The sequence below is a fragment of the Pleurodeles waltl genome, chromosome 8 (assembly GCF_031143425.1).
Source record: "Pleurodeles waltl isolate 20211129_DDA chromosome 8, aPleWal1.hap1.20221129, whole genome shotgun sequence".
Classification (NCBI taxonomy): domain Eukaryota; kingdom Metazoa; phylum Chordata; class Amphibia; order Caudata; family Salamandridae; genus Pleurodeles; species Pleurodeles waltl.
Genome location: NC_090447.1, coordinates 186,848,535 through 186,861,728, shown reverse-complemented (window position 1 = coordinate 186,861,728; position 13,194 = coordinate 186,848,535). Strand labels below are relative to the sequence as shown.

Genomic DNA, 13,194 nt, shown 5'->3' with positions numbered 1-13,194 from the left:
CTTAGTTCTTGGTCCAAGGCAGCCCACCGTTGGGGGTTCAGAGCAACCCCAAAGTCACCACACCAGCAGCTCAGGGCCGGTCAGGTGCAGAGTTCAAAGTGGTGCCCAAAACACATAGGCTAGAATGGAGAGAAGGGGGTGCCCCGGGTCCGGTCTGCTTGCAGGTAAGTACCCGCGTCTTCGGAGGGCAGACCAGTGGGGTTTTGTAGGGCACCGGGGGGGGGACACAAGCCCACACAGAAATTTCACCCTCAGCAGCGCGGGGGCGGCCGGGTGCAGTGTAGAAACAAGCGTCGGGTTTGTAATGGAAGTCAATGGGAGATCTAGGGATCTCTTCAGAGCTGCAGGCAGGCAAGGGGGGGGTTCCTCGGGGAAACCTCCACTTGGTCAAGGGAGAGGGACTCCTGGGGGTCACTCCTCCAGTGAAAGTCCGGTCCTTCAGGTCCTGGGGGCTGCGGGTGCAGGGTCTCTCCCAGGTGTCGGGACTTAGGATTCAAAGAGTCGAGGTCAGGGGAAGCCTCGGGATTCCCTCTGCAGGCGGCGCTGTGGGGGCTCAGGGGGGACAGGTTTTTGTACTCACAGTCTTAGAGTAGTCCTGGGGTCCCTCCTGAGGTGTTGGATCGCCACCAGCCGAGTCGGGGTCGCCGGGTGCAGTGTTGCAAGTCTCACGCTTCTTGCGGGGAGCTTGCAGGGTTCTTTAAAGCTGCTGGAAACAAAGTTGCAGCTTTTCTTGGAGCAGGTCCGCTGTCCTCGGGAGTTTCTTGTCTTTTCGAAGCAAGGGCAGTCCTCAGAGGATGTCGAGGTCGCTGGTCCCTTTGGAAGGCGTCGCTGGAGCAGGGTCATTGGAAGGCAGGAGACAGGCCGGTGAGTTTCTGGAGCCAAGGCAGTTGTCGTCTTCTGGTCTTCCTCTGCAGGGGTTTTCAGCTAGGCAGTCCTTCTTCTTGTAGTTGCAGGAATCTAATTTTCTAGGGTTCAGGGTAGCCCTTAAATACTAAATTTAAGGGCGTGTTTAGGTCTGGGGGGTTAGTAGCCAATGGCTACTAGCCCTGAGGGTGGGTACACCCTCTTTGTGCCTCCTCCCAAGGGGAGGGAGTCACAATCCTAACCCTATTGGGGGAATCCTCCATCTGCAAGATGGAGGATTTCTAAAAGTCAGAGTCACCTCAGCTCAGGACACCTTAGGGGCTGTCCTGACTGGCCAGTGACTCCTCCTTGTTGCTTTCTTTGTTCCCTCCAGCCTTGCCGCCAAAAGTGGGGGCCGTGGCCGGAGGGGGCGGGCAACTCCACTAAGCTGGAGTGCCCTGCTGGGCTGTGACAAAGGGGTGAGCCTTTGAGGCTCACCGCCAGGTGTTACGGCTCCTGCCTGGGGGAGGTGTTAGCATCTCCACCCAGTGCAGGCTTTGTTACTGGCCTCAGAGTGACAAAGGCACTCTCCCCATGGGGCCAGCAACATGTCTCTGGTGTGGCAGGCTGCTGGAACTAGTCAGCCTACACAGACAGTCGGTTAAGTTTCAGGGGGCACCTCTAAGGTGCCCTCTGTGGTGTATTTTACAATAAAATGTACACTGGCATCAGTGTGCATTTATTGTGCTGAGAAGTTTGATACCAAACTTCCCAGTTTTCAGTGTAGCCATTATGGTGCTGTGGAGTTCGTGTTAGACAGACTCCCAGACCATATACTCTTATGGCTACCCTGCACTTACAATGTCTAAGGTTTTGTTTAGACACTGTAGGGGTACCATGCTCATGCACTGGTACCCTCACCTATGGTATAGTGCACCCTGCCTTAGGGCTGTAAGGCCTGCTAGAGGGGTGTCTTACCTATACTGCATAGGCAGTGAGAGGCTGGCATGGCACCCTGAGGGGAGTGCCATGTCGACTTACTCGTTTTGTCCTCACTAGCACACACAAGCTGGTAAGCAGGGTGTCTGGGCTGAGTGAGAGGTCTCCAGGGTGGCATAAGACATGCTGCAGCCCTTAGAGACCTTCCTTGGCATCAGGGCCCTTGGTACTAGAAGTACCAGTTACAAGGGACTTATCTGGATGCCAGGGTCTGCCAATTGTGGATACAAAAGTACAGGTTAGGGAAAGAACAATGGTGCTGGGGCCTGGTTAGCAGGCCTCAGCACACTTTCAATTGTAAACATAGCATCAGCAAAGGCAAAAAGTCAGGGGGCAACCATGCCAAGGAGGCATTTCCTTACACTATGTTTACAATTGAAAGTGTGCTGAGGCCTGCTAACCAGGCCCCAACACCAGTGTTCTTTCCCTAACCTGTACTTTTGTATCCACAATTGGCAGACCCTGGCATCCAGATAAGTCCCTTGTAACTGGTACTTCTAGTACCAAGGGCCCTGATGCCAAGGAAGGTCTCTAAGGGCTGCAGCATGTCTTATGCCACCCTGGAGACCTCTCACTCAGCACAGACACACTGCTTGCCAGCTTGTGTGTGCTAGTGAGGACAAAACGAGTAAGTCGACATGGCACTCCCCTCAGGGTGCCATGCCAGCCTCTCACTGCCTATGCAGTATAGGTAAGACACCCCTCTAGCAGGCCTTACAGCCCTAAGGCAGGGTGCACTATACCATAGGTGAGGGTACCAGTGCATGAGCACGGTACCCCTACAGTGTCTAAACAAAACCTTAGACATTGTAAGTGCAGGGTAGCCATAAGAGTATATGGTCTGGGAGTTTGTCAAACACGAACTCCACAGAACCATAATGGCTACACTGAAAACTGGGAAGTTTGGTATCAAACTTCTCAGCACAATAAATGCACACTGATGCCAGTGTACATTTTATTGCAAAATACACCCCAGAGGGCACCTTAGAGGTGCCCCCTGAAACTTAACCGACTGTCTGTGTAGGCTGACTAGTTCCAGCAGCCTGCCACACTAGAGACATGTTGCTGGCCCCATGGGGAGAGTGCCTTTGTCACTCTGAGGCCAGTAACAAAGCCTGCACTGGGTGGAGATGCTAACACCTCCCCCAGGCAGGAGCTGTGACACCTGGCGGTGAGCCTCAAAGGCTCACCCCTTTGTCACAGCCCAGCAGGGCACTCCAGCTTAGTGGAGTTGCCCGCCCCCTCCGGCCACGGCCCCCACTTTTGGCGGCAAGGCTGGAGGGAACAAAGAAAGCAACAAGGAGGAGTCACTGGCCAGTCAGGACAGCCCCTAAGGTGTCCTGAGCTGAGGTGACTAACTTTTAGAAATCCTCCATCTTGCAGATGGAGGATTCCCCCAAAAGGGTTAGGATTGTGACCCCCTCCCTTGGCTCCAGAAACTCACCGGCCTGTCTCCTGCCTTCCAAAGAACTCTGCTCCAGCGACGCCTTCCAAAGGGACCAGCGACCTCTGACTCCTCTGAGGACTGCCCTGCTTCGAAAAAGACAAGAAACTCCCGAGGACAGCGGACCTGCTCCAAAAAGACTGCAACTTTGTTTCAAGGAGCAGCTTTAAAGACCCTGCAAACTCCCCGCAAGAAGCGTGAGACTTGCAACACTGCACCCGGCGACCCCGACTCGGCTGGTGGAGAACCAACACCTCAGGGAGGACCCCCGGACTACTCTCCGACTGTGAGTACCAAAACCTGTCCCCCCTGAACCCCCACAGCGCCGCCTGCAGAGGGAATCCCGAGGCTTCCCCTGACCGCGACTCTCTGAAACCTAAGTCCCGACGCCTGGAAAAGACCCTGCACCCGCAGCCCCCAGGACCTGAAGGACCGGACTTTCACTGCAGAAGTGACCCCCAGGAGTCCCTCTCCCTTGCCCAAGTGGAGGTTTCCCCGAGGAAGCCCCCCCTTGCCTGCCTGCAGAGCTGAAGAGATCCCTTGATCTCTCATTGACTAACATTGCGAACCCGACGCTTGTTCTAACACTGCACCCGGCCGCCCCCGCGCCGCTGAGGGTGAAATTTCTGTGTGGGCTTGTGTCCCCCCCGGTGCCCTACAAAACCCCCCTGGTCTGTCCTCCGAAGACGCGGGTACTTACCTGCAAGCAGACCGGAACCGGGGCACCCCCTTCTCTCCATTCTAGCCTATGCGTTTTGGGCACCACTTTGAACTCTGCACCTGACCGGCCCTGAGCTGCTGGTGTGGTAACTTTGGGGTTGCTCTGAACCCCCAACGGTGGGCTACCTTGGACCAAGAACTGAACCCTGTAAGTGTCTTACTTACCTGGTAAAACTAACAAAAACTTACCTCCCCCAGGAACTGTGAAAATTGCACTGTGTCCACTTTTAAAGTAGCTATTTGTCAATAACTTGAAAAGTATACATGCAATTGAAATGATTCAAAGTTCCTAATGTACTTACCTGCAATACCTTTCAAACAAGATATTACATGTTAAATTTGAACCTGTGGTTCTTAAAATAAACTAAGAAAAGATATTTTTCTATAACAAAACCTATTGGCTGGATTTGTCTCTGAGTGTGTGTACCTCATTTATTGTCTATGTGTATGTACAACAAATGCTTAACACTACTCCTTGGATAAGCCTACTGCTCGACCACACTACCACAAAATAGAGCATTAGTATTATCTATTTTTACCACTATTTTACCTCTAAGGGGAACCCTTGGACTCTGTGCATGCTATTCCTTACTTTGAAATAGCACATACAGAGCCAACTTCCTACACATGGCAACAGGTACAACGATACTGAGTCGATTCACATTCAAAGCAGAAGTGGTTCACACAATTAAGAGAGGTCAGTAGTCCCATGTTGAAACTGTGGCAAAAAAGTAAATTAACCAACTAAGGTATTCAAAATAAAAAAAACAGAAAATGATTTTAAAAAATGTGGGAAAAATGGCCAAGGAAACCCGTTTTTGTTAAACAGCCATTTCCCACACTGATCCCCGTACAGCTTGGTGCCAATGCTACATTTCATGGAAAGAGCAATACGTGGTTCAGCTAACAGATAAGGAAAACCTTAGGAGAAGGCCACAGTTACCTTCTTAAATGCTAGACTCTAACTGACAAAACACTAAAATCTATCAGCTTACCTGCTGTCCTTGTGTTGACTCAAACAACTGGGCTACAGCAGCAAGGGCATCAGAACTAGGGAGCTGTGAAGTGGGTGGTTCTAAATCTGCCCTGAGTTCAGAGGGTTCTGGTGGAGCCTCTGTAGCAGGAGGAGGAGGTGTTTCTAAAATGCATCAGAAAATGAGAAGGTTATTAGAGGGGTATATCAACTAGATTTTTTAAAACTTAAACACACAAATTACAAGGAAAAAGCCAAAAAGATATGTGCTATATACTATGGAGACAGATTGAATAACTGTCAGTCAGGCCACTTATGACACCACAAGATGCTGATTCTGCAGTGCACAACTAGCACAAATCAGAAAGCTGGCAAGAGGCACATCAGAGTGGATGGGTCAGGTGCATACACCAGGTCAGACAAAGTGAGGCCAGGAGTATGGAGTATACACTGGCATGTATGTTGACAGCACACAGCAGAGCTGGATACAGGTTCCCACACAAAATATAGAGTCAAAATCATTCTTCCTTCAGTCATGGACCTTACAGCATCCTCACGGCCTCTATAATGAAGGGTGCTTCAAATGTTTAAGTTATAGGCTTGTGGCAAGATTCATCCATTTAATCTAAGTAATACTGAGTAAACAAATTTCACAGTGGCCTTTGGAGAACAACTGCTTAACTGTTTGATTAGTCTAAACTGCAATGGTGGTAAACAAGTGATTAGTATAGTAGATTATTACATTATCTTTGGTGAGAGACATCATCCTTCAATGTTTGAATATATAAAATTTGTGAACCCAATACTGGTAGAGTTTGTTTTAGTACTGAAACCCAGCCCAAGTAACTCAAAACCAATCCTAGTGAACATATAAGAACTCAGAATAGTTAAAACACGCAGGGGATAAGACAAGCCAGTGTGATGCTAAAAAGTGCTTTGCTAAGTGGTCTGGCTGCACCTTGAAGGTATTCAATTAGCAATACTTTCAGATTTTCAATAAGACTACTGAACATTTTAGTAAATAATGCAATTTCTTCTTATAAGTAAATTACAAAATAAAATGACATGTTATCTGAAACAGAAATGCCAGATTTTTTTTGGCAAATAGCTATTCATTTCCAAAGGTCATTTAACAATACAAATAAAGAGTACAATTACCCGCGCCTCTCCAAAGCTGTTCCTGCCAGGAGGGGCCAGCACTAATCCTTTGATTCCACTGCTGAGGAGAACTGCCTTTCAGTTCAGTCTCTCCCAAGCAATCTTGCTCAGCTTCGACTGAAAGAAATTTTAAGGAAGTAGTGTAAAAGATTAGAGTGACACCCAATTTGAATTGATTTACTCATATAGCAATGTACTGCTTGGTACAAATTCAGAGCAAATTAATGAAGTTCCCTTAACCATACCAAAATAAAATAAAGTTAAATGTATATCAGATTCTCCTTGACAACCCCCCACAAAGCATTCAGTTTACAAAGGAAATAGTATACGCTAATTTCATATTACTCATTGAGTCATTTGAGAGCAATACATTTAATCTTTAGCAGCTCTAAAAAAAGCTACAAAACCTTTTGTTTGGCATCTACTACAGATTTACATGGTTCCTTTCTTACATCTTTTGGCACTACATACAATAGTTTTCAAATGCCAGGATGGGGGAGTTGAGGGGCCAAGTACAGTGGTTGAGTTTGCAAAGAGACCACTGCATCTATCATCTTAATCAACAGGATGTACTGTGTGATTCAAAGTTATCTTTAGCTTATGGCTCCATGATATTGCGATTTTGGAAACTTGTGGAGTGGCTGATTAGCTAGTATGTAAACCTGAAACAGAATCTGCACTGAGTAACAAGTATTACCTACTTAAAGGATTTTCAGTATTACGCTTGGCTTACCCAGAAATTGTGTCCTGAAGAAATGCATGATCTTTAGAAGGATGCCTGTTCCGCATACTTGTTTCAGAAAATGTGCTGCTAAAGATTTGAGTCTGAAAAGTCTGTATATTTGGTTTGAGAAGATCTGGAAACAAGAGCACATTCACATAGTGGCCTCCAAAGTCTCAAAAATAACAGGTAAGAAAGCAGAGTGGGACCTTTCAGGTCCTGTAATCTCAGACTCCTCACACAAGACTTCACTAGGTTCACGGTTCCAGAAAAAGAAATGGTCCTAGTGCTAGTGATGAGATGCTGAGAAAATGTCAATGGTGCTGAAGATGCAGGGGCTGTGGATGAGATGAGGTGAGCATTCCTGGGGCTGACCCGGGTTCTCAACCTTCAGAGGTCACCTCCAGCCTCAGGACTCATTTTTCACGATGCTCCTTTGAAGTCCAGTGCAGTTACAGTTGCCACTGATCTCCTGTTATAGCGTTTTCTAGCAGTTGTCTAAAGGTCAGTGTGCTTTTCTTGCAGGAGGACCAATGTCCCCTTGGACAACTGCCACAAGTCCCATGTACTTGGGAACATCTTGGGCACGCCAGGAGACTGTCTCCTAGCAGGCACTGAAGGACGGGCAACTGATCCTCGGCAGCCTGAGCTCTCACGAGTGCAGACGTTCATCAGCTTTTGTGCCACTGCTGTTGAAGAGGGAGCTACATGCTAGATCTTGAGTCACTTCTTCAGACCTGGCACAAGGGGATCCTTTTTCCACACGTGGCTACTGCAGGGACAGTCCATTTGGCAAGGGTCTCCAGTTCAGCAGGTGTAGTCCAGCCTTTGGCACCTTCTCTCTATGCTAGGTCCAGGAATCAGCAGGGTAGTCTTCCTCCTGCTCTGGGTACAAACAGTCCTCTTCTTCCACCAAATGGCACAGCAGGCATAGTCCTCTGCCAGTCTTTTGAGTTCAGAAGGTGCAGTTCTTCCAGCAGAGGAAGGCTGCGTCAAGGATCTCCTCCGGGTAAACATGATCTGCAAAAGGTTTTCCCTACAAAGCAGCAGACAGGCGAAGATTTGATTGCCATTTGTTTCTCTTAGGCTACAGCTTCTTTGAAGCTAAACCATCTGTGGCCATCGCTTGGTAGCTATCCTGCTAGTGGAGGTCACACCTCCTCTCTTCAGCAATTCTCTAGGTTCCCCAGGGGGATGACAAAAATGTGACTGACTGAATGCTTAAATTAATCTCAGTCACTGTTAATTACTCAGGCCTCATTCCAATCCATCTTTACTTGGCATACCATTCAACCTTCAGTTTGGACACAACCATATTCAAATCAGTCTTGACCCAGCTATAATGGTAACAGTCCAGCACGAACTGCCAAACCAGATCCTCACTCTACTGGAATATAAGCAACCCAATACCGGTTTTGCCTTAATTATCACGCTCCACCATGTGACTCCATGCCTGCATCTTCTGCATTACAACCACAAGATCTTTCCAGCTCTCCGTTGCCTATGATCATTGGTTTTGGACCGACTGTTGAAGTGGTCTCATATGTAGTATTGCGTGTGGGGTCAATGGGGATGCACAGGGCAATCATGCACATCATTTTCTCCCACAGTCCACATTGTCAAAGATTGACCCTAGTGGTGAGCCTGCTCTGTGACTGCTGGAATCCTCTTTAAGGTAGGAAAGGCTCTAACCTCCACTGTGTTGATTCTTGCTCCCAGGAAAATCTTCTCTCTCCGGATTTAATGTTAACGTTTCTGGGTTGAACAGGACTCGTAGTCTATGGAAGGTGTCAGTCGCCAGTGTTTATTTACAGGTAAACGTGTGTGCCACCTCAGTGGCTAAACATTTTGTGAATACCATATGCGCTTACCCGATTCTATAGGGGAGCATTCTGAATTGGTAGCGGTTTTGATTGACAACGAGCTGTAGGTACCTTCTGTGCTTGTGGTTCATGAGAATGAGTAAATAAGTGTCCTTTAGGTCTATGACTGCCATACAGTCTTTTTCCCCGCAGACGTGGCATGACCTCCGACAGTATGGTCATGTTTAAATTTTTTATTTTTAGGAGTTTATATAAGTACTAGGGATCCAGAATTGGTTATAAAGAATTGTCTGGTTTTGGGGCAAAGAAGTATGCTGAGTGGTTTCTTTGATTGATGTCTGCTGTAGGCACGCTGAACTGCCTATTTTTGTAAGAGTTACTGAAGTTTGCATTGCAGGTACAAACTCTCCTCTTAAGTGTAATTTATTTTCTTTGTCTTACCCCTAGTGGAGTCTATCAGTTCTGTGCTGTAACCATGCTGGACGATGTTGAGGATCCATTTGTCTGATGTGACCATCTCCTACTCCTGAAGGAAGGCCTTTATTTTGCTGATACGCCACCCCCACAACCGGTTCTTCCATGTTGAAGGGGGTAGTAATCCTTGCCTGCACCTTGCTCTTGAACCCTGACACCCATAGCCAGGCGTGCCTGTTAACATCTGTCTGCAGGCTGTGTCTGCAGCATCAAGAGAAAACCTTAGGCACGTGCTGGTGATGGTCTTCACCTCTCCTACGGGCACTGCTATCAGTCTTTGGAACTACTGGGAGTAGTTACACCAGTTCTTCCACTCCTTCCCTATGTTAGTGAGTGCACTGATTTATGAGGGTGTTGGAGCTAGTTATCCCAACACTGTCGCTGTAACCTCTCCATTTTTCGCACTACCATTCCACTCTTCTTTGCTGCAGCCACAGTGACTGAATCTGCCACTGTGTTTTTCCTGTTGTAAAGTGGGTTCTTGTGGAGTGTTTGTAATTCATTTTCAACCCTTGGGATTATAGCCTTTTAGGCAGCTGATTCTAGGACAGCTTCTCTTCCCTCATCCAGAATGGTGGGCCACATCAGGAGATATTGTGTCTTGTGTTAGGATATGAGGGTTTCAGGAAGAAATTATGTCTGTGCTTTCTCATCTTTGAGTTGGACTCCATATCTTTCAGCTGTCCTGTCCATTTAACCACTGAATAGTACATAGGCTTGTCTGGAGGGAATGTTGTCTAAGGGTAGGAGTCAACTTCCCCTTCCGTTGAATCTATGCAGAGGTCCTACCACTGATCATCAAAGAGGCTGGTGTTCGGAAAGACTCCCTGGTCCTTCTGTTCCTGATCTTAGACTAACATTTCTTGTTTTTCCTGCTCTGGCCTTGGTGTGGTTGGAGTGCGACCTCCTGTCTACTCTCAGCTTGGATTCCCGAAGACTTTGATGGAGTTCGAAATTCTCAAAGGGATGCTTCAAAATCTTTTTCTTTTGGGGGGTGTTAATTTATCACCATTGCGACCTTTAGCCTCCTTTTCTTGTTTCCTTACACAAACTGTACACTTTTGAATTATATTTCAATTTACATGACAAAATAATAAAGTTGTGCATACCATTAGTGGAGTCAGACTTCCAAGTGATATTGAGGTTCTCTCTTTCCTCCAGATTCTCTGCAGCATGCTGTGTCTCTGAAGTGAAAGCCAGACAAACATGAGATTTTATAAGGAGTACAACATTGTTTCCTCATAATTGCACTACCTGGTAGTAGCGGTATTATAATACACTTAAGCCTGCTGTCTGAAAAAAGATGACTGTAGACCCTATAGCCAGTAGTCTGCATTATGAAGTCAGCAACAGGGACACAAAGCTCCTCTGGGATCCAAAGAGCCAAGAATACCTAGGAATAAAGATCCTCCAATTCTGGTATCCCTTTTGACCATCAGAAAGGTATAAGTGAAGTGCAACTCAACTAGTACTTGGTTTGCACTTTATTTTTCAGAATTAAAGCATATTGGATTTGAGGTCCTAAAAAAAACACATCAACTCCAGAAGTAAGTCTTTACTGCTTATTTCTGCACTACACCCTCACAAATGTTTTAGCAGACAGAATGTCTCACTTCCTATTCACACCTGTCCATCTCGATCAGATAGGGTTCACCCCCAGCAAGTATACCGCTATGAATGTAAGGCAGCTGACATGATCTTAGTGGGTGCCCAAAGAGAAATGGTTTACCAGCAGTGGTTGCCAGAGAGACATGGAAAAAGCTTTTGACTTGCTGTAGTGGAATTATGTGTTTGTAGTATTTTTTGAAACAGGAATCCAAACTAACATTACAAAAAGGATCAGGCTGTTGCAGAGCCAATCCGTAGCCAGAGTAAAGATTGAGGAAAAAAACAGAACCCTGGGATTTGGAGCAGGAAACTAGGAAGGCCTGTCAGTTGTCCCCCTTGATTATTCGCCTTGTCAGAAGGGCTGCTGGGAGCTAACTTTCAGCAGCTGAGTGACTGTTTGGGAATCAAGGTGGAGCATGTCACGCACATGGTTTCCTATTATGCAGACACTGCCTTGCTCTATCTACAAGAAGCCCCCATGTGGTTTCACAGTTACTAGACAAATCAAAGCCTTTTTGGCAATGTGTCAGGGCTGTTATGTTAAAAGTGCTAAAAAATTGTGTGCATCCACGTGGCCTCTTGCTCAAGAACACAGTCGTTATGTTTTGCCTCTCTCTACAGAGTGAGTTTGTGACATTAAGATATCCGGGGTCTGAAATATACCGCTGTGAAACTAATACGATATAGCGTCTTGAAAATTTCACAATTTATCAAATAATTTGCTAAATACTGTGAGAACTCCCCTTATTGCTAAAAATCTGAATCACATTATCCAAGAATATTATACTGCCAAGACTGTTCTAAATCTTTCTGCTGCCGGGTCTTCAGCACAAGTTTTTCTCTGCATTGAAAAAGCACCTGGTTTATCACGTCTGGGTAGGAGGTTATTACAGATGCTATATAATGTAGTTACAACTACCTCCAGCTGAGAGCAGCCTAGTACAATCTGATTTTTAACTATCTACAGGGAGTGCAGAATTATTAGACAAGTTGTATTTTTGAGGATTAATTTTATTATTGAACAACAACCATGTTCTCAATGAACCCAAAAAACTCATTAATATCAAAGCTGAATATTTTTGGAAGTAGTTTTTAGTTTTAGCTATGTTAGGGGGATATCTGTGTGTGCAGGTGACTATTACTGTGCATAATTATTAGGCAATTAACAAAAAACAAATATATACCCATTTCAATTATTAATTATTACCAGTGAAACCAATCTAACATCTCAACATTCACAAATAAACATTTCTGACATTCAAAAACAAATCAAAAACAAATCAGTGACCAATATAGCCACCTTTCTTTGCAAGGACACTCAAAAGCCTGCCATCCATGGATTCTGTCAGTGTTTTGATCTGTTCACCATCAACATTGCGTGCAGCAGCAACCACAGCCTCCCAGACACTGTTCAGAGAGGTGTACTGTTTTCTCTCCTTGTAAATCTCACATTTGATGATGGACCACAGGTTCTCAATGGGGTTCAGATCAGGTGAACAAGGAGGCCATGTCATTAGATTTCCTTCTTTTATACCCTTTCTTGCCAGCCACGCTGTGGAGTACTTGGACGCGTGTGATGGAGCATTGTCCTGCATGAAAACCATGTTTTTCTTGAAGGATGCAGACTTCTTCCTGTACCACTGCTTGAAGAAGGTGTCTTCCAGGAACTGGCAGTAGGACTGGGAGTTGAGCTTGACTCCATCCTCAACCCGAAAAGGCCCCACAAGCTCATCTTTGATGATACCAGCCCAAACCAGTACTCCACCTCCACCTTGCTGGCGTCTGAGTCGGACTGGAGCTCTCTGCCCTTTACCAATCCAACCACGGGCCCATCCATCTGGCCCATCAAGACTCACTCTCATTTCATCAGTCCATAAAACCTTAGAAAAATCAGTCTTGAGATATTTCTTGGCCCAGTCTTGACGTTTCAGCTTGTGTGTCTTGTTCAGTGGTGGTCGTCTTTCAGCCTTTCTTACCTTGGCCATGTCTCTGAGTATTGCACACCTTGTGCTTTTGGGCACTCCAGTGATGTTGCAGCTCTGAAATATGGCCAAACTGGTGGCAAGTGGCATCGTGGCAGCTGCACGCTTGACTTTTCTCAGTTCATGGGCAGTTATTTTGCGCCTTGGTTTTTCCACACGCTTCTTGCGACCCTGTTGACTATTTTGAATGAAACGCTTGATTGTTCGATGATCACGCTTCAGAAGCTTTGCAATTTTAAGAGTGCTGCATCCCTCTGCATGATCTCACTATTTTTTACTTTTCTGAGCCTGTCAAGTCCTTCTTTTGACCCATTTTGCCAAAGGAAAGGAAGTTGCCTAATAATTATGCACACCTGATATAGGGTGTTGATGTCCTTAGACCACACCCCTTCTCATTACAGAGATGCACATCACCTAATATGCTTAATTGGTAGTAGGCTTTCGAGCAT

The 13,194-nt window shown here is 46.3% G+C and overlaps 1 protein-coding gene across 1 annotated transcript in view; it reads right to left on the bottom strand.

The window, feature by feature from the left end:
* SCAF4 (SR-related CTD associated factor 4) overlaps positions 1-13,194 on the bottom strand; it is an 860,634-nt gene that overhangs the window by 788,646 nt on the left and 58,794 nt on the right. The window contains exons 7-9 of the mRNA XM_069204042.1: positions 10,265-10,339; positions 6,138-6,254; positions 5,002-5,144 (exon numbers count right to left, since the gene is read on the bottom strand). Of these exons, the coding sequence (XP_069060143.1) occupies positions 5,002-5,144; positions 6,138-6,254; positions 10,265-10,339 (335 nt within the window). The remainder of the gene's footprint in view (positions 1-5,001; positions 5,145-6,137; positions 6,255-10,264; positions 10,340-13,194) is intronic.